This window comes from Lepisosteus oculatus, chromosome 13, assembly GCF_040954835.1.
Source record: "Lepisosteus oculatus isolate fLepOcu1 chromosome 13, fLepOcu1.hap2, whole genome shotgun sequence".
NCBI classification, from domain to species: domain Eukaryota; kingdom Metazoa; phylum Chordata; class Actinopteri; order Semionotiformes; family Lepisosteidae; genus Lepisosteus; species Lepisosteus oculatus.
In genome coordinates, this window is record NC_090708.1 from 5,290,670 (window position 1) to 5,316,140 (window position 25,471).

General features: G+C 35.7%; 1 protein-coding gene across 3 annotated transcripts in view; it reads right to left on the bottom strand.

Annotated features, from left to right (window-relative positions):
- Positions 1-25,471, bottom strand: part of si (sucrase-isomaltase) — a 67,149-nt gene that overhangs the window by 25,915 nt on the left and 15,763 nt on the right. For 2 of the 3 annotated variants that reach the window (XM_069197387.1, XM_069197386.1), the window contains exons 4-22: positions 22,149-22,272; positions 21,572-21,666; positions 21,067-21,187; positions 20,243-20,352; positions 19,769-19,920; positions 16,568-16,739; positions 15,341-15,440; positions 14,810-14,922; positions 14,471-14,596; positions 13,396-13,527; positions 13,080-13,196; positions 8,578-8,691; positions 7,841-7,925; positions 6,921-7,038; positions 5,702-5,873; positions 3,975-4,091; positions 3,211-3,365; positions 2,906-2,990; positions 381-437 (exon numbers count right to left, since the gene is read on the bottom strand). In XM_069197387.1, the coding sequence (XP_069053488.1) occupies positions 381-437; positions 2,906-2,990; positions 3,211-3,365; positions 3,975-4,091; positions 5,702-5,873; positions 6,921-7,038; positions 7,841-7,925; positions 8,578-8,691; positions 13,080-13,196; positions 13,396-13,527; positions 14,471-14,596; positions 14,810-14,922; positions 15,341-15,440; positions 16,568-16,739; positions 19,769-19,920; positions 20,243-20,352; positions 21,067-21,187; positions 21,572-21,666; positions 22,149-22,269 (2,262 nt within the window). In that variant the 5' untranslated portion in view covers positions 22,270-22,272. Of the gene's footprint in view, positions 1-380; positions 438-2,905; positions 2,991-3,210; positions 3,366-3,974; positions 4,092-5,701; positions 5,874-6,920; positions 7,039-7,840; positions 7,926-8,577; positions 8,692-13,079; positions 13,197-13,395; positions 13,528-14,470; positions 14,597-14,809; positions 14,923-15,340; positions 15,441-16,567; positions 16,740-19,768; positions 19,921-20,242; positions 20,353-21,066; positions 21,188-21,571; positions 21,667-22,148; positions 22,273-23,660; positions 24,014-25,471 lie in introns of those variants that run through there. The other variant, XM_015360839.2, reaches the window with a different exon arrangement.

Genomic DNA, 25,471 nt, shown 5'->3' on the forward strand with positions numbered 1-25,471 from the left:
GCCACGTAATAAAAACGGTCACAATCTGAATTTAGAACATTTTGAAGGAAATCCAAATTTCAAATATACAATATCAAGAGAAGAGATCAAACAGGAACCTACATAGTGGGCGCAAAACTCTATTAACCTCCCTCAGATCAAAGACTAAGCTCAGTCCCATTACACGAGAGGTGCTCACAGTATGTTCCTTTTTACCCAAATAGGTCAAACTTTCCCAGGTGTGTAAAATATTGCATCTATCCCACCTTTACAGAGCACACTCCATTCAATAAGGAATTCTGCAGCACTGCGATTACAAGAATGAGATTTTTTAAAAGGTTTGACTCATTAAATTGAAGGATCAAAGTTATATTATTGAAGTTTATAGAAGTGAATCTTACCGTTTCATAGTCATACCAAACTGCATCTGGCATGTAAGCTCTCACTCTGTTAACACCCTAGGTAAAAAACACAAACAAAACACCTGTATATACTGTTTAAATTCTATAGAAAAATAGCAATTAATTTTTCCTTAAAATTTGCAATGACAGCTATGTATGTCTTAATGGTTCTAAAGACTCTAAATAAAATGCTTTAATTGCCGTGTAATTGGAAAGAAGTAATTATTCATTAGATGTGTAACTCTTTATCTGATAAGCAGCACTAATGACACACATCGTTCTGTATGTACTATGTCTGATAAGAAAATCCAATCATTGAATGTACAATGTTGCTACAGCAGGGATTCTAAATTAAATCTTTCTTACTCTTAAAAGATTAAATATCCCACAGGGAGAACTAAACATCACACTAAGTCTGTATACAAAGCCTAACTAAAGTTTGACCTTTCGTGGACATTTAATCCAGAATTCATCTGATATACAGTAAGTGCTACAATAATTAAGGAAGGATAAAATAATTGGGAGCTCTATATCATTAAGAGTTTGGAGTTTAAATTCCAGATTTTAAATTGCAGAATGAAAATGTGTATTTTCATTCCAATCAATTGAATCAAAGTAATAATTCAATTATTAACAGATACAGATGTTGCTCATAAAAGGAATAAACATAATCATGAATACACAGCATCTGTCTTAGACATTATTCTACCTCCATTAGAATAATTGTATTTGCTTATTGTGTTTTAATGGTAAGTCAAACAGAAACATTCTTTAGCCAATTCAAGAATGATAAGTTCTGGAAAAACATACAACATAAGTCTGAGAAAATATGACACCCAATGCTTCTCTATATTGATAAAACACTAAATATAAAATAAATTATGTTCCTTTAAATCAATATTTGAATTGATAACCTCCAACCTCCACTGATTACCCAAAACCAAACAAGACAAACGGCACTCACCCGTACTAAACTAGTGTGACTAACACAAGAATCAACTACATATGTAAAGTGTACCCAACAAACTAACCTAATACACAAGAGTTTACACAATTGAACAACAAACACAAACGAGAGTGGCACAAGTAACAGGGTACAAAAGAACACAGAGGTTGAACATAACAAGTTTGGGCAAGGTAATGGCAAACACAATGATAAACACAAACAAACGAAAATACAAAGAGATGAACACAAACCAACAAAACAACAAAGCTGAAGCTATACAAAGACATGGAGCGAAACCAAAGCCAAGCAGGACTTAAGTCAAACAAAAGGCCTCCTCCTTCTGAAAAACCTCCATGTTATATACTGAATAAGATGCACTCTGATTGGCTGAGAAGCTGATTGATGATGACATCATACAGAAACAATAGTGTAATGATGGACCAATGGGGGAGGAAGAACAACCAAGGTCAGGAAGTGTGGAACACAGAAACAAAACACACATAGACAACACACTGGGACATAACAAATTGCATTGTTCTAAAAAGAAATGCATGTTTATTTTGGCTGTTGTTTTTTGTTCTCTCATTAATGCCAGCATAGCCATGTTATTGTAATATTGAACATGTGTTGAACACATTAAAGAAAATTAATGATTTGCAGTGTTTTTGAATTCTGCATAAACAATACAAAAGACTGTGCCCAAGATGAGGCATTAGGTCATACACATCACTCATATTGACTTCAGAGTCTTCTTGCCAATTCCTCAGAGATACAATAATACATATCGTATCCCCTGAAGATAGTCTAACTTTGTGTCAGACTCAGGTGAAGTGGGGGCCTTTATTTTTCTTTAGGAAGCACAAACAAAAGCAGCACAAATGTGGTCTAATTGGAAAGCTCCAAAGAGATGTCAGGCAGCCTTAGATCCCTTATGTGAAAGCAGAGCTCTCTCTTCTTTGATGGTCACAGAGGTCTATATTATAAAATAATTAGGTGAATTTAACTGGGAGCTGCTGCTATCGAGATCTTATTAGAAGCTGAAAAGAGGTATACATTTCCCTAGTCAATCCTGTGAGAAAGATCAAGGTTTAGTTTTCTGATCTTTGGGTAGATCTTGGATTTCATTAGTCTAACTGTTGAGATTAGTTTAACAGAGAGTGTTTTTTTCTAGTCTGTGTATTTTCTTCTTTGGAAAAACAATTTTAATTACTGTGAAACACATCCAACCAATTGCCATTCATGCACAATATAAAAATCATTAAATTAATTCACGCCAGGAAGATATTGTTATGTACAATACAATCTATGACCTACAGTATAATTTAATATGAAATGCTAGCTGTTAACTAGCTATTTTCCTTTTATTTTTTATAAAGTATTAGCTTTATATATATTGTTATAGTTATTAATTTTTATTTTATTTGGTAATTAACATTCAGTGCTATCAGTCTTCATTTTACTGTTATAACTATGATTTTATTTCTCGTATGACTGTTTGCTAATAATTCTCTACACTAATCAATACTTTACTCTCCTTATAAAATAATGTTTTCATTCTCTAGTAGAAAAAGCAGCTTACAGGGTCCAGAACAGGTGTGATGAGAAGAGATGGTCCCCACAAGAACTGTCGGTCAACTCCCCATGTTGCTTTATCTGTGTAAAACCTGAAAGCAATTAAATACACTTACAGTATTATCAAATATAAAAATAGATCAATTAAGATTTAATGGGGAAAATGTCATACAAAGTAATGCCTGTAAAGAAAACCTGCAACTATTCAAGTTTTTATTAGCTCATACCATTCACCGCCCTTACACTCTGCGTAACGAAAGCACGGATCTTTTGATGACATGCAATGCTACTCCAGAAGAGTTTTGTACTCACTCGTGCATCATGGGCCGGACTACAGTGTCCCCATTGACGTGAGCCTTGAAAAAGAGAGTATAGAGGTATGGCAAAAGGGTATATCGGATGCTCAAATAGTGCTTCGAGGTCTGTGCCACGATGGAACTGGAACCAAAATATGCTGGATCTTGTGGCTGTAAAAAAGGAAGAGGGTTATTAGGATTCGTAACTCCTTTTTAACTCCAACAGTTCTTTCTTTGTAAGTTTGGTGGTAGAGATGTGCCACAGCTGAAAATGTACAGTATAAAGTACTTAAAGGTCAGATTTTCTTTTTTTTAAAACCAAAAGGAGCAGTATTTCTCACCTTTCCCAACTTTCAAAGATAGACAAAGATAATCTGTGGCTTAAGTTCATGACTTTACTCAATAACAATGAATTTGGTCAAATAATCCTAATATTATGTTGTACAGTAAATCTGTGCAAACTAGACGATGTGCTATGCAATAAAGATTAAAATGCGGAGCAATCAATATAATAAACAGCCTTTCAAGGCTAAACCTTACAATTCAATAATATGATTGTGAATATGTTATGTAAGCGGCAAGTAAATAATTAAGCACAATGATACAATGGTCAATGTTTGTTGATTTACAATGATAGTAGAAATATGTTAATGATCTAGATAAAGAAATGCGTAGTCATATTGTAAATGCAGGTAAATGCTTGGTACACAGACCTTCTCTACATTTGTAGTTTCATACAATTTTTTAAAAATATATTTCACCTTTCATTGAAATACCTACTTTATATCCTTGCGCATTATGATTCCGGCTAAAAGGGTAGAAAGCTCCAACTTGCATCCATCGTGCACACAGTTCCTCTGTAGTATCATCAAAGAAGCCACAGATATCTGCTCCAATCTGAAGCAAATAAACTGTATTTTTCAATTCTAATCACAACAAATGATACCGTGCACTGCGAAAGTATTCACTCCCTTCCATGATGTCCCATTTTGTTGAATATTTTAAATCTAAACTCGAATGTTCAAACAATTTGAACAGAGTTAAATATCACACTGCACAGAAAAATTAAAACACAAAATCCTGTATGTCAATAGCAATATTAATATGAATTATGGGAATAGCATAAGTATCCATCCCATTTAAACTAGCTCAGGTGCAGAAAACTACCTTGTCACACATTTGAATGGATTCTGACAGTGTGCAATAATAGTTCGCATGATTTCAGAATAAATACACCATTGGTTAGCTCCATCGATCAATACATTTCAAGCAGAGATTCAACCATGAAGACAAAGGAGCTTCATTGGAAGAGGGGAAATACCTTTGCAGATAATGTGTTGTAAAACATGATCATACAAGTCTGAAAAGTGCAGCTTAAATCATCTTTAAAATAATGTTGAATAGGCAAATATAAACTTTGGCAGTTAAAATATTGCACATGTGCGAGACAATGAAATCCTTTCCTTCTGCACAAGACCACAAAGTGAATCAATCAACAGGGAGTGAGTCAAACAGTCACGGAAGAGAATATGCCTAAATTTCCTTCAAATGTGACAGGTGTGATGACACAGCCACATTTCTCCCAGCTAATGTGTATTGTTTAAAAGGTTAGAAAGAACAGCTTTTCTCACTTTCACATTCAGTTCTTTAGTCTAAACGTCTTGAACTGAAAGAGCAGTACTACATAATATAGCCGGGCTTTTCCATCCATCCACTGGGAGAAAGTTGCTTGATCCGGGTATGATGGCAACCTTGAGTCTAGCCTTGAAATACAGGGCATGAGGAAGGACTAAACTTTGATTGCAGGATCAGTCCATCACAGGCCACATCCATACACAGCGCTAATTCAGAGAAAACCTTGTCTTTGAGAGGTGGAAGAAAGTCAAAGAATCTGGAGAAAACCCAAGTGGACACAAAGAGAACATGCAAATTCCATATACTGTAGATGGTTTCCCAGGAATTAACCTAATTTGAACCTACAGTTTGTATTGTGAGGTATTAATGATGGCTACCATCCTTCCAGACCACCCCAGTAGAACAACATTCTGGCTATTTCATTTCCTATCTTTTCATTTGTACAGTAACTATTTTTAGAAGCCCAATTCACGTCATCCGTGTCACAGCTTCTATGGTTGTCAAGTAACTGCTCATGTAAAACACAAAATACTGCACAAAGAGACAGGTCAGTCTGAAACCTTTTTTGGACGGTGACCCTAAATATTCAGATGCCTGCTGGAATTGAGGCTGCATTCAGAAGGAAATGATTTCAGGTTCCAATAATGTAATGTTATAAGCATAGGGTACAAACACAAAGTAATCTGTGTAAAACAAAAGTATTTTGTAACACCTTCTCCTGCCTAAGAAAGGTGTTTTGAACTTTTTCTCCCACCTTGGTTTTGTTTTTTAAATTGATTGTAAAGTGTTTATTTTTTGTGTGTGTGGTGATCCAAAATAAGGCCAACAATACAAAAAAATGTATTTAGGTCACTGGAGCAAAAAGTACTTACATAAGGAAATCCAAAAAGATTAAATTCGAGCATCCCTGGAATTGCCCATTTGATGTCATTCCAGTTGGCAGCATTGTCTCCGAGCCAGTGCCCTGAATATTTCCCTGCCCCGGCAAAGGCAGACCTTGTAAACAAGAAACTTCTGTTGCCAGGAAAGACGCGGTTAAGAGCCCTGATAAAATGAAAAAGATTGTTGGGATTTTTCCGTTACTTCCTGCCAGGCATCAGACCGGAGGAGCTGCAGAGGGATGATGGCTTCGCCGTGCCACAGTGTAGCTTTGCTGAGAAGACTGCGCTGAGACCAGATGGAATTGAAGGCCTACTGTTCAGCAGCTTTTTGTTGCTCAAATACTCACCCAAAGTATCACAGCAGGGCTTGTCTTGTGTGTGTTCCATTTGGGTGGTACTTAGAGTAATTTGTTGATTTAATTATGTACTTGGTTGCTCAAAAACCCATTCTCTCACATCACAATAATGTGCTACTTTTTGGATACATGTGAAACTACACTGTTGCACTTTAAGAGAACCTTACTCAAGCCTCAGCATGTATTTTCTATTCTTCTGATTTTCATGCAAGTTTGCCATAACAATAGATTTTGAGATGCTTTCACAGTGCTTTGCTGTGTCTCATTGTGCTTTATGCAGTGCACAGGAAAGAGGTGATCATCTGTTTACCTTCTACAAGACTGAGTGTTGCTTTGAAATAACTTATGTTTAAAATAATTAATGAATGAAAACCTCTCCACTACAAAAAAACAACTTTACAAGAAAGCATCTAAAACACAAAAAAGTCACATTCAACTTTTAGATAATTTTAAATAACATTGTGTTGATATTTGTTTGTTTTTTTGTGACACACAAAAGCAGTATTTCAGAACCATTTGAAGCAGCATTAATTAGACCAAAAGTAGCAGCTATCATCTTTTTTAGAATTAAATATTAATCAGGAATACGATGTAAAGAGAATGTAAACAACAACAAAAATACAAAAACTGAAAAAAACATGACAAGTAAAGCCTCCATAGCTAAGTTTAGCACACTGAGAGGGTGTGACTGTAATATTGATTCTGGCTTGTGCCCTGAACAGCTTAGGAAGTAAAATTTCATAAATTCATGATAAAACAACATAATACTTCAAAATGAGCAGCAGCTGTATTTCATTTTAAAATCTTACAATATCTTTTGTAAGTAAAGAATATAATTCTAAAACATGTCTTACTTTTCAGTTGCCAAAACCATTGAGTAGCCATATAGGCTGTGGACATCATAATGGTTTCCCCAAGTATGTTTGGAATCCATACAAAGTGTCTTGGAGTACATAAGATTGTCAAGAATTTCTACAAAACAACAACAACAAAAAATTAAACAACATTAAAGAGACCAGAAGACAAACATTTTTCTATATAAATCATTTTCAGTGCCAAATTTCTTGATATAAACTATATATATGTGTACATATACATAGCTAATGAAAAAAGTATCTTAGAGACACTTGAAGGACTTATTCTTTCCAGGAATAAAAATGTTGCTTGAAAATGTTTTACTTTATTAGCCTGATATCTAATATTCATGCTTCATACTCTATGTCTCTGTATAATGTTTCTGTGTATACGCTATTGAACAAATTGATTGGGAAGTTCAGTTCTTTATTCTCTCTCCTGGAAATATATTGCTTGCACTGCATTAGTCCATTCAGAATAGAAATCAGGTTACACTGTGTTTATTATACTCGTATGTGCCCAGCCTTTTTAACAAGTCATGGTTAATCAGAATCTTCAGACACGTGATAACAACAGCACAAGGGAAACTATATGAGCAGTGAACATGAGATTTTGTAGCTGCTAATCTGCTATGTTCATTTCATTATTAGGTACTTCTGATCATTCATGGCTGTCTACATATCCATGGAGCTAAACGGCTCCATTTTGTACTGTAAAATTACAGTTCTATCATGATTAATCAAACAAAACGGTTACAGTTGTAACAGAAGATCACTATAGAATTTTCTATGCATATTGAGTCAAAAGAGTAGAACAATGCAAAATTCCTAAGATGTTTATAATATTTAGGTAAATCACTTATTAATCATATAATTTATCAGCCATATAATATATAGAAGTGCTTATAAAGTAAACTTACTTGGAGTGAATGGGGGATAATTTAAATTATTGTTGGCACATCCTTTGTCTGAACCTTTCTTGAAGCTTGCCACCTCATTCATGTCCTTTAAAAAGAGAGCGAGGGTTGAAGAAATACCACAACAAGGCAGTTGGATTGAGCCACACAATGGGTGGATCTCAGCAGCAAGCGAGAAGTTTGCTAATCCCTGATTTCTGCACAGTACAAATCACAGAAAATGACATACATTTTGCTCTGTAATTCTTTGGCTTTCTTTCAAATCACAATCACACGTTGGTTTCATGACCTTGATCATTGACTTGCAGAGTGGTGGTGTGTGTAAAAAGAGTTCTAAACCTGATAATCAGTGACTCATCATAAAACCATCAGCATTTTTCTCTTGTATTTACAACACTCCATAATGATACGACTCGGTAGAAGAAACTGATAAGACTCTTGTTACTAAGCAGTTTGAACAGCATCAGTTTTTTACAACTTAAGAAATCTTTTTAAAGTACATACAGTAAATATGTTCCTCAAATAGAACACTGATAAACTGTATTAAAACCAAGTTTAGATTCACACAGCTGCCTTTTTGCATTTATTCAAATTAACACTCAAATGAGCATTTTCCTGATCATTTTTTGTCCTGAAAAACATTTATTTTTCACTGATAATAAACAATGAGATTACAGTAATGTGGATTCTTACAATACATGCCTTTAACAAGAAAGGGAAAAAAGGGGAAAAAAACCTACAATCCAGAGGGCATCAAATGGTACTTGTTTGTAGAAGCTTTCAACTTCATCAACCCACCACTGAATGCATGACGGATTAGTGTAATCAGGGAACACAGTTTCTCCAGGCCAGACCTAGAAAATATCAGACAAGAAAAAAATATTACAGTGGAAGATAAAAATGGATAACGTAAAGAATTATGAAAACACAAAGTGGTTACAATTCAGAACATTTCACTTATGGCCATGTATTACTATGTTATGCCTGTAAAATATATTGTTGAATGCTAGAAGTTGCCTAATACATACCTTGTAAAAGAACCCAACTAAGCTTAATACAGGGGTGTCCTTGTGAGCTAAGAACTAGTTAGTCAAACAAAACTAACACCTTTATACAGTAGGTAAGGCTCAAAATGCAGTGTGGTCAACAAAAGCTATATTACACGGTGTATTTGTTTAACCTCCTCAGCATCATCTCACATCTTACACCAACAGTTTGTTTTAAAGAAACAAGACAGAATTGTATGACTGTCGCTTCCTAGTTTAGGTGAATATCTTCAAACTCTAAAAAGAAAATGGAATTGATGTTAGCATACATTGAAAAATAATGGAGCCATGAATCAGAGGTGTGCATCGTTCCATGAAACGGCTTTGCCTTGGAAAAGCATTTCACTAGAGGAGGGAGGGAAGGCATGGAGTAGGTGGCTCCTGCCATGGATAAGTGTGTCAAGTTCAAGTTCAAGTTTATTTGTCAGTCCAGCCATATACAAGTATACAGGGGAGCAAGATATCATTCTCCAGGTCTACAGTGTGAATACAGACAGGCACCGACAAGACAATGCTATAGACATTGAGACATAGTCATTGAGAGGTTTCTCATTCTCCTGTAAGAATACAAGGGGTGTTGTCAGGTGAGGATACAGACATGGACAGCTGGCCATATTGCTCGATTAGCATTCTAAACGTTTGTTCGGTATGAAAGGCTGTGGTAAAGAGAAGGTAATGAAATAACATTCAGTTAATGTATATACAGATAAAATTGCAAGAGAATTTAGCTAAAGATTGACAACAATCACAGTTTGAATCTTGCTGATGTCTCTTATTACCCAGTTATGTTTACCTTGCAATTACGCACAAGATAAAGGTGTATTTTATACATTTTATTTTTTTCTTTATATGTTTATAAAACAGTCAATATACAATATATTTTCCTGTTCCTTATATCATTCTCTGTAGGTATTTTAGAATATGTTATAGAGTTTTGATTGGAATTACATTGGAAGCCATACAGTATATAGTTATTGTATTTTTGACCTATTGTCCACGATCAAAGCTTTCATGCATGACAGAATAGAAAGGTCTATTTGTTAGCTGATATAGGAAATTTCACTTTAGAAATCTATAGTTTTCCAGAATCCCAGTGCATAGTAAAAAGTCCTGTAACAGAATGGTGTTATCTGAGAGTTTGAAAGGCTAATAATATGGATTGAAATCTAAAAGACACCACCTTTGATGAACTGGATCCTTCTACCAGAATAGGATGGTAAAAGCTTTTTTAACTCCTTTTAAAGAGTAATAGTTTCCACTTAAAATTTCGAAATGAATAAACAGGGCATTTATTGCCTATTCTTCATACTCATGCCATTCCATGACATTTTTATAACTTTAAACTTTACAAATTGCTTACAGAGCAATTAGGAAAAGGTTTTTGTCTGAACCAAAATGAAGAAAATTACCCATATTGTAAATGTCAATTTTGCGTTGCTAAATAATGCTCTTCCTCAAAGTTCTGTAGTTATCCTCATATATCCATTTGCAGTGACTACTGTCTTCATAAAAGTGTTTTACACCTCTTATATTTTCATAACGTTTCTAGCGCTGCTTTTTTCAAACAAGTCTTGTTGAAATAAACTTGTTATTGAGATAGTAAATGAGATAGTAGCTCCTCTTTCAGTCGAAATTTGTGTTATATTATTCATTCACTCAAGAGTTAATTGATTGTATGCTTTTAATGTTTTTGCTTACACTAAATGCCCTATCCCAGCTGTAAAATACCTTGTAACAACTATGTCCTGTTTTGTGTCAAGGGCATTCATCAATAATAACAACACTAACAATAAAAAAGCAAAACCCTAATGTCTCAAAGCAAGATTGTTTTGCCATCTAATCTATATGATAATTTGAGGTGAAGCTAGATTCTGTTGTTGAAATACTGCAGCCTTCATACAACACTATTTTCTTTTATCTGTGCTTTTGCAATGAAAGACCTTGTTATCTTTTGCAGAGGAATAAAATATATAGGTCTTGTCCCAATGTTTATTCTTATTGACTGTGAGATCCAAACAACAGGAGGGCTCATTAAGTAACATGGCACACCAGCTTACCACAGATTCACACATGGCAGTTGATGATTTTTTTCATAACAACAGAAGTCTTCAATTTCAAAAATATGTATTGTTTTACCACATAGATACTTCTTGATCTTATTTTCTTAAATAATGAGAAGTGACTTTGAGTTATGTTGGAAAAGTGGACTTGTGGTGCTTTTAGAGGGCAGAGGGAGCTGGAGTGTAAAATAAGGGGTTAAATCACCAAAGGAAGGCTAGAGTCCCTCCAGATTTATGAAGAAATGCTTTAATAAACTGCATACAAGGGAGCTGGTGTCACATGCATGAAGCCTGTCTTGCTACTGTATATAAGATTTAGTGAGTAAACAGTCCTCGTCCACTCAGGGGAGTTGACCCCTCACTGGCAGTGTCAGTGAGTATTAGAGCTCGCGGGGAGTCTCTAAAGCTCAGCTCATGGGGAACTAGAACTATAGCCTCCCTGTCAGGAGGACAGCAAGGTGCTGAGATACCATCTAACACTGGAAGGGGTGGGATCCAGGAGCAATGCCGGAGGGGACTAAGCATTGCTACAGGCAGCCTGTTCTAGGGGAAGAGAACAGGGATGTCTGAGCAAAAGACCATCTTGGAATGAGACCTCGGATCGTGTCCGCTCAGATAAAAGCTTCAGGGCAAAATCAGTCTCTAGTGTCTTAGTGAGACATGGTTAGTCACGAAATCTCCCAAGGTTAAGAGTAAACTACCCCGGAGCAGGGAGACTCCTAAGCATATATGTTTATCAAGAGCAGGAAAGCTCACAGAGTAGAAGCCTTGGTCTGCCTGCTGGTAAGTAAGACGGTGGTTATAAAGTGGACCAGCCGAAACAGATTCAACCAGGGCAGGTTATTCCACTGCTACTCAGCTCTAAGGTACTACAGGTTTAATTAGGCCCACAGTTATGGACTGAAAACAAATTGTGTGGGCACTGCCTTAGTGTGGCTAAAACAGACATGAATGTGGCAGATTTCTCCCACACTTGGCTACCATCAAGCGAGCTTTGTTACAGGTGACTACCAACACAGCTCTTTTAAAATAAATGTCTTAATTTTCTCTATATGTATTTAATGTAAAACTAATCATCATTGCAAATGCTTTTTGTATTTACTTCCAATTCAGGGTCACAGGGGACCCTGAGCCTATCTTGACAAGCAAAGCAGAGTACATCCTGGACAGGATGCCACTCTGTCGCAGTTCTAATTTTCCCAGAAGCCAATTAACCCACCAGTACAGTATGTTTTTTTTATTGGCCTGTGGAAGGAAACTGTAGCACCTGGAAGAAAACCACACAAACGTGGGGAGAATATGAAAACTCCACACAGCTATCATCCCTGGGCCCCTGTGTTGCAAGACAGTACTGTTAAGCACTGTGCTAAAATGTTTCCAAACTTAAATAGTTAAATGTAATGATTATTCAAGATTACTTATTCAGAATAACAAGAGTTCTGTTTTACAGAACCTTAGGATTATTGTTTTGTATGGTCATTACATTTGCATATAGAATTTCTATATCGCTACCTTACTGACATTTTTGCCCCTTATCTCACAAATAAAAAAAAACAGCATCTGAACTTCCTATAAGACCTTGTGAATGATCACTGTAAAAAGATTTATGTGACGTGTTGCCTCTTCTTTGTGTTGTAAGAGTACTGCTGTAGTTGTAAGAAAAAGGGCAGAACTAGCATGGTGGTAGAAGCTTTATCTCAAGAAGTAAGAAAGAAGAAAACCTTGGTAAAGTACCAAGGAAAATCAGAAATGTGTTTTAAATATTTCACTCCTAGGCTATCTTTACTGAATAAAATTTCAATTCCCTAGGGCAGCTGAACTTATAAAAAAATATTATAATTGCAATATATTGTACTATACATACAGGAAAGCAATATTGTATTTTTTTTTGCAGCTTGTACTTACTGCAAGTGAAAGCTTTGTGTTCCCAGATACTGCAAATACAAAGTGTATTTCTATCGGTCTATCAGTGTATTTTGGAGCAGTGCCATGATGTAAACACGATTTTATCAAACTCTTAAAATGAAGCTAAGTCCTGAGCAGTAGGGGGATAATAAATGATAGTACCGCCTTTACTTTTTTAGGGGTAGCTGAAACCTTTGTCTCTCCACACTTGTAGATTGTGTTACGTGTTACCTCTCCAACAAGCGGGGTTCTTCCATCAGCCAGAGTAACCCATGCATTCATTTTATTCCCATTTTCATAACTGTGGTAAGGTCCACTGATTCTGGGACTGGTGGCTACAGCTGGATCCTGAAGAAAATAAGAAGCATTAGAATGTCCTGGTGTTTGACCTGCTTTGTTAGTTTTCTTCCATTAGAGCCATTTATTTCAGAGATTCAGCATTGAACACGGTGGAAGAAAATGTTGAAGGTGAACAAAATGAAAAAGAAGGTAAAAAAAATGGCATAAACAGTGGGTAATTTTTCTTATTCCATATAGAAAAACTTACTAATATAGGTACATATTTTTGTCCAGCCTGATGTAAATAAGCAGCAAACTGAGGTAGATCCCGGAATTTCTCTTGGTCATATGTAAAGATTTTCTTGTTTTCCATGTAGTCAATGTCAGTGAATTGGATCTCCTACAAAAATATGGATACAAAGCAGAACACTTATGAAATGTTAAATATTAATGCATTATTTTATTTAATAATTCCATGCACGTCTTTTATAAAAGTTGTCTAATTATGTAAACATTTGTGACATTGATTTTTTCTCCCTTTTTACCATGATACTAGTATTCTAAGGACATTCACATTCTCATCTGCATTAATTGACTTCCCAATACAGTGTTATTTACCAGATGGTAATGTCTCCTGCCAGTTCCCAGATAATGTTAATCAGTCATTTATTAGGGAGCTTAATTATGTTTTCCTTCATATTTAATCGGTATTCACATTTAAATATCGACATACTATGTTTAATGATACTTTTTTTTTCTTCTGGTGAGATCTTAATACAGAAGGTTACTTAAATGGTTTTGTTGTATATACAATCATTGTATTAGTTGTATATAAGGTCAGACTCACACCTGCTTGGCTTCAGTGGGTTGTCAGCTGTGAGTTGTGGGGTGATATACTGTAGCTGCTGGCTACATCACCCTAAATATAGGTATATACCTGTATTTAGTTTATATTTAGCTAAAACATACAGAAGCTATTTTAGATGGCTGTTTTAAGACATACAAAGATTGCATAGAGGTAATAATAAATTATAACAATAACTGAAATGCTCTGCTATAGACATTCTTAGGTTTGGCACCTGATTGGACATTTCATTTATAGGGTTCTGTGTTTAAGTAGCAAATATCAAATCACTCAGATGCTACCCTATTTATAACTGATTATTGTCACTGAAATTTTGTAGGAGAGCCATATTAGAATGAAAATGGTGTCATGGTTTTATGCATTACACAAACCCCAGACTACCTCTCATACCCCACATACAAATCTATTTAGTTTTCTACATCGTTTACATCCAGGCAAAGCAACACAAGAAATAATTAAGGGTTTGATTGAAACTTACATATGGAAGTCCAATCGCTCTGTTTCTGTCCACTGTAGCCTTAACTTCCTCTAGGCTTCCGTAATCCCAGCGTGACAGCTGGAAACCCAGGGACCAGTAGGGCAGCAACACTGGTCTTCCGATGAGCTGAACAAAACACAGAAAGGACAATAAAGTTTTGGCCAAAGTCCCCGATCTTAATCCTCTTCCCATCGACTCAAAGTTAGAAATCACCACTGTCGGGTACCGAGAAAAAGTTTCTGAATGAATGGTTTCTACCTTTGATACATTATGATGGAGATTCAATATATACTGTACTGTACGTCTTGTCGACTATTTTAAGGAAAGCAAATTTCTCACCTCCAAAAATTCCCGGACAACTTCCTCTGGAGAATCTCCAAGGAAAATATAAAAGTCTAGGACACCTCCAATTGTCCTGTAGGTTACAGCTGGTGCAGGTTGAAGAGTAACCTCTGTTAAAACAAATAAAATATTTTACTCTCTAAAGTTTGAAATTTTCTAAGAGTTTAATAAAGTGCACTGCAATATGAACTTCCAAACAATTACTTCTCATATTAATCCATGAACCATTTAGGTAAATAATGGGAACAATAGGAATGCTACTGTATAAAACAAAAAAAGACATACGTGAACCCTCAGAATTAATTCATCTTATTTACTGTATGGAAAGTGCTGGTCTTAAACTGATTTTTCATATGTAAATTACTCTCTATACATAGTTTAAACTATACCTTCAGTATCAATCCAAAATTAGAAGTGTCTCTATATTTTCTTAAATTTACATGTGGTATAAAATAGTTTAGTACATGATACGAACTAAAAAAAGAATTTGAACAAGAAAAATATTATACACAGACTGGAAATGTTTACCCATAGCATTGCTGTTCATGAGGAAAACACCAAAGGACTGCCCAGTTTCATCTTCCAGGCACAAGAAAAAGGTATAGTGCCCATATAGGTTGTGTGTTCCCTGAAATTATACAGTAGGTCACCTTAAAACACTGTCATTTTACTTTTGCGAAATTACATACAATCTAAAGCATTGTGTGCACTATGCAGTATTAAATAAAGATGAACTGAAAATGTTTAAAAGAAATCTGCACTGTTTTCAACTAATGTATTATTACTAGCATTATTTAGCTAAACACAAACACATTTTTCTGTGGATATTAGCACATATTATCTCATGGCAATGTTCTTAATATCATATCTGTCTCTTTATGTGGTGTCATTTGAGTGGTGTCGCTAATACTACAACAAGACATAATTTCAAAGAATTGAAAAATGAATGACACATAATCACTTGAATGATGTATAACAGACGGTAGAACTAGTAATGCATTTGCTTCAAATGTTTTAGAACTTTAGGACGTGTTTTTAAAAGAAATGTGGGTGGAGATCAAATTCCTAATCTTGGCAACTTCCACGCTCCCACACATAAATATCTCGCTGCCTTGCACCTCCTTTGAGCCTCTTTCTCATATCCCTGTTTTCACCCCAGATTCACCCTTGCAGCAGCTCCCTTGCTCATTCCTCGTGGAGGGGAGGCGGGGCTGGGTTCTTTCAGTCTCATCTTCACAAATTTTCAAACTTTCAATACATTCCACTTCGTTGTCACATTAGGTTTTGGCTGAACTACTGAAACCTCTGCTAGGTCAGATCTTTTATTTTTATTTTTAATTTGGATAGCAAAACATGATAGAGCTATGGTATGAATACACTTTTGATGCTTTCATGTTCAATAAGATTTTGGCTTTCTCTCATATCTGAATTAAGGGGCTAGATTTTTAACATTGACTGTCAACTTATTGTTAAGGGGAGGGACAATTTTTTTAACACTTTTTTTTCCATTCAACAAGCCAACACTGTAGATATACAGTAGTGCAAATTAATGTTAATGCATGAGTGTGTTGTTTAAACTGTTGGAGGAGACTTACAGTACATCTTTGCATATATGGTATCTAATGTTAGTGTAACATTGAATTGTATGTTTGAGTTGTTTGCAACACTGGGACAAGGTGTTCTGTCTGTCTCATTTGGGAAATTAAGTGAGACACAGAGCACAACTGTATCAATAAAGAAGAAACTGAATATTACCCCATTGGGAAAGGCATCCCTTGTAAAAATGGGCCATGTTCTCCAGTTAGTATCATGAAGAAAATGCTGGTGAATGTGCTCTCCCAGACCATAAATAGTATGAGAGGGCAGTCGTGCAGACAACTGTAAATACTGATCAGCAAACACAACAGGACCAATTGTTGTATCAAACCTGTGAAGAGAAGCCAGTTGAGGTATCTGAGATGAGTAGAACAGACCGGTAGCAGGAGACTTTATCTTTGTCCATACATATTCCTATACACTTCTGATGGAGAAAACACTTTTCTGTCCATGTGAAGTTTTAATATTAATTGAAAAGAAACAGTAAGAATATTAACATTGCAAAGAGTGTTTTTTCAAGCTTGTACCTCACGTCTGTGTAAACTGGCTTTATTGTTTATAAAACAGAGCCTGGCAAACACAATAATGGGGTTGCAGAAAAGTCCAAAGGTTTGCAAATATTTCCTATTAAAAATATTATGTTTATACTGTTCCAGCTTTATGTGACTAGGAAGGATCTCTTAGAGTTTTAATCCAAATAAAGGGATGTTTGCTGAGATGTGGGGGTTCCCCCATCAAATACAAGGTTTACCTTGGTACCTTGATTACCTTGTTAATTACCTAGGTAATTAAGTCATGGGTTAATGGTTGTCAATGAGCAGTACAGAAACACACCTTATAAGAGCACAATACCACCACATGACAAAACAACAAGAAAAAAAAGAACAAAACCTGACTGGAGCTAAGTATTTGAACCTTGCTAGCGAGACCTTGCTATTCTGTGTTTTTAGGAAACTTGGGTTTCCTGGGTAAAAGATACTTCAGTTAAAGATGTCTTTCCTGCTTAGAGTGCATTTTTATAATAGGGAGATAGGCTTGCATTTATTTTGTGGCATCCGGGGTGCAGACAGAGAGATTTAACTGCAGGTTGTATTGCATTTACTGTACTTAGAAAGGCAGCTTATCTCTTATTTGGCCTCTGTAGGCATAAAGAGTTTAATACTTAGTAGAAGTCCTGGTTTTCTGGGTGATTAAGATGTTAGGCCTCTGATTAATATAGTAATTTGTGTGTTGTATGTTTTGTTGTATGTAGTGTAGTTTGTATTGTCATTAATAAATATTTGTTTAATCAAGTGTGCCTGGTTTATTACTTTTTTCATCAAGGCTATGCCAGAGAACAAAGAATTCACATGCCTATAATTATACCAACTGCTTGGGTATATTATTGAGAATTCACTTACAAGTTGGGTTATGAATATTTATTTCACTTATTGATTAAACCGCTCTGTCAGTTACTGATTATTGCCATTTTCGTAACCCCCCATTTGTAACAATACATATATATTTTTTGTATTTGGCCAACACTTTTAGCAGACAAATAACATACATTACTGAAAAAGGGGACAATTTGGAACCTATCCAATAAATGTGGGCTATTTAATTTTTTACACTCAGTCCTAGAACATCTAAGTAAATTACTTGCTTAAAACATCTGATTGAAGTCTGAACACAGGCATGCATCATCTTTGCTTTGAAGCATGCAGCATCAAAGTACAAGATCATTTGATAATTACATTCCAAATACATGAAATGTCATAAAGATAACTATTTAATGTGCAGTAAATTATCTGTAAAACCTTGTGACCTATTACAAAATGTTAGTTTTCTATAAATGCATTAGCACTTATCAGGTAATAGGATGGTTGAATTGTTATCGTTAAGAGTGTAATATTTTTAAAATAAATCTCATATTTGTTTGATAACGTGGGCTTTGAACTCAGTTACACTATAGACTACAACTCTTAAATTATCTTTAATCCAAGCCGTTGAGCAGGGGGGACTGCAGTAATAAATGTTTTATTGTGTTTTAACTAGCGTGTGTGAGAGTGCATTCTCATGAGCATTTTTGCTTCCTCTGATAATATAACCCTATTGGTATTTACACCACTTGTTGAAATTGATAGACATGGATATGGAAAATATATATCATTATTGTATAGGAGTGTATTTTAGGATTCAGTATAAAATTATCAGTGTTAATTTGAAGGCATTCTTATTTCAACCAGCCTACTACCTACTTGACAACATTTTATTGTTGGAAACAACAGTCTATGAACCTACAAATTGACACAGTTATTTTGTAGCCCTTGAAATTCTCTAGTCCTTTAGATGCCTGTCTTCAATTGCACATCTCTACCAGTGTTGCTTTGTTTGTATTAATGGCACAAGTCCTTACCAAATCTCATTGTTTCAGTTTTAAATACAGTACCTGCCATTTTTGTGATTTTAATGTATTCACATATGTTATGACATGTTTGCAAAACAATCCATCAGGTCCTGGTTGATTTTTGGTATTAGTCCAGACAAAACTACAGAGAGCTCTTGTAGTGTCAAATTCTCTTTCAAATGACTCCAGAGTTTGATTTCTTGATCGCCTCTACTGAGTTATCCATATACTGTACATGCTGGTCAGAGTAGAAACCCACTGCCAACTTCTGGATCTCCCAGTGCTAATACAATGACTGACCTATTGCTGGTCACACAGTATATGCATTTTCCCTGCTCATTTTTCTTGTCAAAGCAAAATAAATCTTTCGATTCTGTATTAGTGTTACTTAATAAAGTGTATAAAATGTACTGTACATTCTTAAATGAAGTAACAAGTTTTATCTCTTTATTTTTGTAACCCAGCAGAATCATAATAATTTCTAATATTACCTGACCATGACAGGTCAGCTCATTAGTGAACAACTCATTTCTCAAGAATGTCAGGGTATTTGGCATTTACTGTAACTTTTCTCAAAGGCACAGCAAACAGGCACAATAGAAACTCTTGGTCATCGATTATTAATGTTTCGAAGTAACAATATAAAGTGTTATACAGTATAACACTTTGATCCTCTAACTCTTAACTACTCACAAGACTACCACTCTCATCCGAGAAGCCATTTGTTTTATTTTTCCTCTCTAGCTAGTTCAATTATATTTCTTTGCAGTGCTGATGGATGCCATTTCTTCAAGATCAATTCTCAAAGGAAGAATCAGGTCCTCTTGGGAGTCCCTTTGTACAGCAATAAGAGCAATATTTACAGACAAATGTCAGCCTTTTACTTAAGCCCAGCCAACCAATCAAACAAATCCACCAAGACACATAAGAAAGGAGAAAATACAAAGAGGAGAGAGACATTCGCTCTTACTTACAGAACTTTTCTGGAAGACGCTCTTAAAAGTTTAAATCCAAAGGGGTTATTCACGAGCTCCAGCTCATAATTGGGGTTGGAGGCTGGTGGACCATTAAATTGTTTTACATGCTCGTGTGGAACTTCAAATCTTTCCTTGTTGGAGTCAGTTATCTATAATAGCAATGTAAATACTAAATGTAAAACTCACAAGAAAAATTTTAAAAACATGAAATGTTTAAAAAAATCACACAGGAGCCAGGTAATAGTTGGGAAGTCTCGTTTTGTCTAACTGGAAAATATCCAGTTAAAAATGCAGTTTTATCTTTTATTTAATTCCTTGGAGACATATCCCATTACTTTAAAAACCTAAATCGCAATGAAGTTAATATCCTGCCCATTTCAAACACAATCAAAACTAATTGAAAATCAAACCAACAGCTACGGCCATATCCGAACCCGAGCAAAAGGACTCTTCAATGTAACATGCACAAACCTTAAATCGAAAGCGGTTCTGTGTCTGCATCTCTGCAAAGAAATTGGCATTCTCTATATCATTTCCAAAAAGTGATGGGGCAGGTTGTCTCTTGAGTTTCACTGTGAATCCTTAAAAAGACAAAAGTTGCAATTTACAACATGCACTTGGGTGTCCTTGGATGAGCAAGGAAACCCAATCCAAAAGGGAACCCTGCCATCCCACTCCAGTCAATCCTTCTGAGAGCTGGATGCTTTCCCCTTTATGGGATGTTAGTCATCTGGTCTCATGTAGGATCCTAAGTCCCCTGGGAGCTCAGAGTGCTCAATAGAACTAGAGCATATCAAGGGACAGCATGGTGAATTAGTAGAAACCATCCCTGCTTCAGTTCCAGGGTTGCACATTCTGCTTGCATTCCACAGAACTGTTTCTGTTGGAATCACTTCTTAATGTTTCGAACCCACAGTTAGTATATGCTGGCGTTGTTTGTTGTTTTTTCAAGATCTGGAATTGCTGTAATCCCGGTTTTGCATGTTTTCAAATTGACTTCCGTTTATTGGTCAACGGAAACTTGATAACCCTGCGCACAGCTCCGGAGGTTCCTGCCATGGGCTTCTATGTGTGAGTAATTTGTGTGGTATCTCATGCTGGCATTGGTTTATGATTGATAGGGTTCCCCCTGTCTATCAAAAGTGTAGTACTGTAAGTAGTCTGACTGGCTTTAAATTGTCCATTCCACAAGGAAGCTAGGTGCCATACACTATTACTCTACCTTTTTGACAGTGGTTTGACATGTATGAGTCTATGCAACATAATCAGATACTACGTAGCCTAAAAGGATTCACCTTTCTGATCAGGAGTCTGACCATCCACAACTTCATAGCCATGATTTGTGGGGAAGAAACACCAAGGCACATACGTTTCATTCAAGGGCTGCCAACAGCATCCACGTGCAGAACACTTATCCTGCCAACATCCAAGAACCAAAGAAGAGAATATGGTTACGAAATTCAATATCATGACAGCATTTTCAACACAGTATTTGATATCCTCAGACGATTCCCCATCAAATTCAAGCTTCATTAAGGGAAGAACCTTCTGCCCTACAAAATCAGCTAACCATTTTTAGAGAGCTGCTTAATCTGGATAAACATTGTGGCAACATAGAGTTTTCCCCAGAAACACAGGATGCAAACAGGACTATTAAATTCAAATTTAAACCAAACTACATGTCAAAGATCCAAAATGGGAAAACTGTCTTAAATGGATTTTCCAATTGTTTTTGCAGAATGCAAACATATCTGCATATCTCAGCAATTTATTTTCTCCAGCAGGAGATGTAGAACGAACCTTTGAAACTCCTCCATCCGAAAAACAGTCAATCCGTTCTGATAGCGCAATACTGGGACACTCTGGGGTGAAGTTCAGTTGTGTGTTGTTAGTTTCTGCAAAAACAAATGATCCAAATAAATAAATATTTAAATAAATAAATCGCTATATATTTAATGAAAGATGTTTAAGTTTAGTTTCAGGTCAAGGGAAATCTGGAAGGCTCTTTAATGGTGCACCTCATTTAGGATTAATAACATACCAGTTTGCAAAAACATGAATCTAATTTTGGCACCTAAATATCTAAATTAGGTTTATTCCATGCTGAAAAAAGAAGAAGGTGACACCTGAAGAAGGCTCCACGGCCGAAATGTTGTGTTCTCTTTCTTCTTTTTTTTCAGCATGGAATAAACCTAATAAATGCTATTTAATGCTTAATTATAATTCCGCCACACATAAGCCAAAAAAAGGCTGTCATTACCTAAAGAAAAATCAAAGTCTTTATTCCTAAAATCATTCTTATACAGAAGTTCTTCCATTTCAAACAATTTATCGAAAAGCTGTAAAACTGGGCAAGGAAAACCTTATTGTTTCTTACCGTTCTTAATAAGTGCTGGTTCACCAGTGGCCAGAAGAATAACAAGAGCAAGAGCCACAACTGTGACCAGCAGAAACAGCACAATCAGTGTAACTTCCAAGCCTGAAAATTTTTTCTTCATTTTCTGGAAAATAAATGTACAAACCTTACTTGTTTACATATGTTTCCCAATTACTACATTTAAATATATAGTCTTCATCTCTGTGTAGAGATAAAATTAAATTATTTATATACTGTACTGTATATGCATGAAGACAATCTATGAAAACCGCAGCCTTGATCAAGTATTTTAAACACATATCAAATTGATGGAAAATGTATAGTAAAATGTAGGGAAGAGAAGTTCTATTTTTTAGTTGAAATATGACACTCTATCTAAAAAATAGAAAACACTCTATGAAAAAAGTAAAATGTTAATCAGATCTTCCTGGGTATTTACAGAAAATCATGAACACATAGTTTAATAGTTTATTTTTTTCAGAATCTTCTCCAAACTCTGAAAGGTATAGCATTGTTTTTGACTACTTCTTGCACGCTTCACTTCTGGTTTCAAGAATCTGCAAGGAAACATTTCTTCAGCTTCAAACCCCCTTCATCAGTTCTTTCTCTTTGCAGTCTATTCAGGTCCGCAATATAGTGAACGATTCACAGTTTCTTCCAAGAGAATGGGATAAGGTGCAGTAGCGGTGCCCCTTGTTGTTGCAAGTTCACTGTATGACAGAGCCAGTCTCCAGGGTACTCATCTAATAGTAAGCTGTTCCTTAAATCACAGGTCCAAATTCTCAAATTATCAACCATATGCAGTTGTCTTAATTTTTTTGCTTTTCTAGGGAAATTGCATTTATTTCTTAAAAACTATATTTTCTCCATACCCATTTTTCTTTCCTTATCAAGAAATGTACTTCACTTGATACACTAAATCTTCTTTTTCATTTAATTTGAAAAGCTCTTAAGCCTTAAATTATTCAAAGACCTTGCATTTCTAATATCGGTTGCTCTTCAAAGTATCTTTGAAGTTCCTTTCTGATACAAAAAGCAGCGTAACTCAAGTCAGGTATGCCTCATTAATAAACGTAAATACAGTATATATGTGAAGCAACATCATATAGTACAATGGTCTTTCAGTGCTACTGAATCATTGTTTTGGGGAAGGATTAGGAAAATATTTCAGATTTAAAGACATGTTGACTCAAACTATGCTAAAGTCTGTCTGAAAGAACATGCAAGTGTGTAAACTGCTGTTGCTGTTATTGTATTTATCCTATCATAAACACACTTCCCACCAGTATATTTAATAAGAGGAAAGTTACATAAGAGAAGTGTTACTATTGAAATAATTAAAATGCTCAGTAACAATAAGTTAAAGACAGATATGCATATTTCATTTTGTTTATTAAACAAAGGTAAAATTGTCTTTTTTCTGTAGTATATTATTAAAATAACAATAGGTATTTTTTCATTGTTCTTTATCAATAGATTCCAGTACACTCAATAGATGACCAAAAAGCTTACCATGTTGCTGTTCTGCTTGCTGTCAGCTTATGGTAGAGTGAAAGTCCTTTGAGTTTTGCATATACACTATGTATTTTGGAATGATCCTTAGCTCATTGGTTGATGTTTCTTGCCATAATGTTATGTTGTGTAACATGGTTACACCTTTGCCATATTAGCGCTGCAAGATAACTTTATCTCTTTTTCCCATTAACCTATGATATAATTACAGTGCCAGATAACTGTTAATAACTAGATAAGTTTATTACCAAAGAAGGAGCTCCTTTGGGTTTTCAGAGGGAAGCACAAAGTTTATTTTAATTCAATTTAAAAAGAAAGAACAAAGAGGGAACCTGTATACTGTATTCCCTGTTTGTCCTGTCTCCATCGTGAGCTATGTTAAGACTTAAAGGAACAAGTAATAGGTTTATTCCATGCTGAAAAAAAGATTTTTTTTTTAATCATTCACCCATCTTTTAACCATTTTAGCTAATTTACACCTTGGACTGGACACCAGTCCATTGCAGGGTACACACTCTCAAACCAGTACCAATGTTTCCAGGGCCAATTTCACCTAGAAGTTTCCCTCCCAGCATGCTTTTTGGACTGCAGGAGGAAACCAGGGCACCAACTTTAACTCAGCTAGCACCCCAAGAACTGAACCCAGGCCCCAGCACTGCAAGGCAACAATACTAACCACTGCACCATCAAATATATTCAACCCACTTTCAAAAACAACAAAAAATATCATAACATTTCAATGCTGTATTAAAATGTACAGATGGTGCTGTCTGAAATATTTTGCCAAGGTACTGTACTGTATTTTTACGTTATGCAATTTTTGGCCCTCCCCAGCTGACTGTCACTGTCACTTTAAGGCAGGAATGTTTTCCAGAGCTGCTTCATTCCTGTGTTGCATGCTACATGCAATAGGCTGTTAGCTTCCACATCTTGCTTTCAAGGAAAGGTGGAAATGGATTTCATACAGTATTTCATATTTCAAGACATACTGTAGCGCAGCAGCATGAAGACTGGGTTTGACCATACAGATGAACAATTTAGTTGAAACCATGTTTCTTCTTAAGGTCTCAATGTTAATTTGTAGGAGTCTACCTACATGGGCCTTGAGAAAGTATTCAGTCCCTTATACAGTTCTCAAATGTTATTTCAAAGCTTGCAGTCATGGCACTTTGTTATGCAGTATACACAACCTACTCCACACATTACATAAAGCAGAAAACAGAAAGAAAGAAGTAAATCATGATTATAGAATTATTCAGACCCCTTTCTGTGGCAAACCTCCATTAATTTAGATGCACAAAATGACCTTAATGAGCCACACAAATAGTTGAGAATTAGCTCAGAATAAACCCTTAACACTTTTCTCCGTGAGGTTCCCTGCAAGTCAGGGATAAAGTAATTGAAAAGTACAGATCAGGAGAGTATAAAAATCTCACAAAATATCCCTATTAGCACACTCTACTGTGCTGCAAACTGAGCACCAGGGAAGGAGTAAACTGTTGTGGGAGGCCTCTGTGAGGCTAACGACAACTATAAAAAGAGCTACAGAGTTTAATGGCTAAGGTGGGAGGAAATGTGCATCAGTCAAACCTGGCCTGTATTGTAGAGCGGACAAGTCATTTCAGATCTCACACGGAGTTTGCAACAAAGCACCAGGGCAATCCTACAATAATGTTGCAAAAAGCAGTTAGATAAGACCAAATTTGTACATTGTGGTCTAGATGGGAAATGTCATGTTTGGCATAGACTCAACACAGTACATCTCACTATGTCCAATTTCCACTGTCTCCCAATGTCCCATACCATACAGT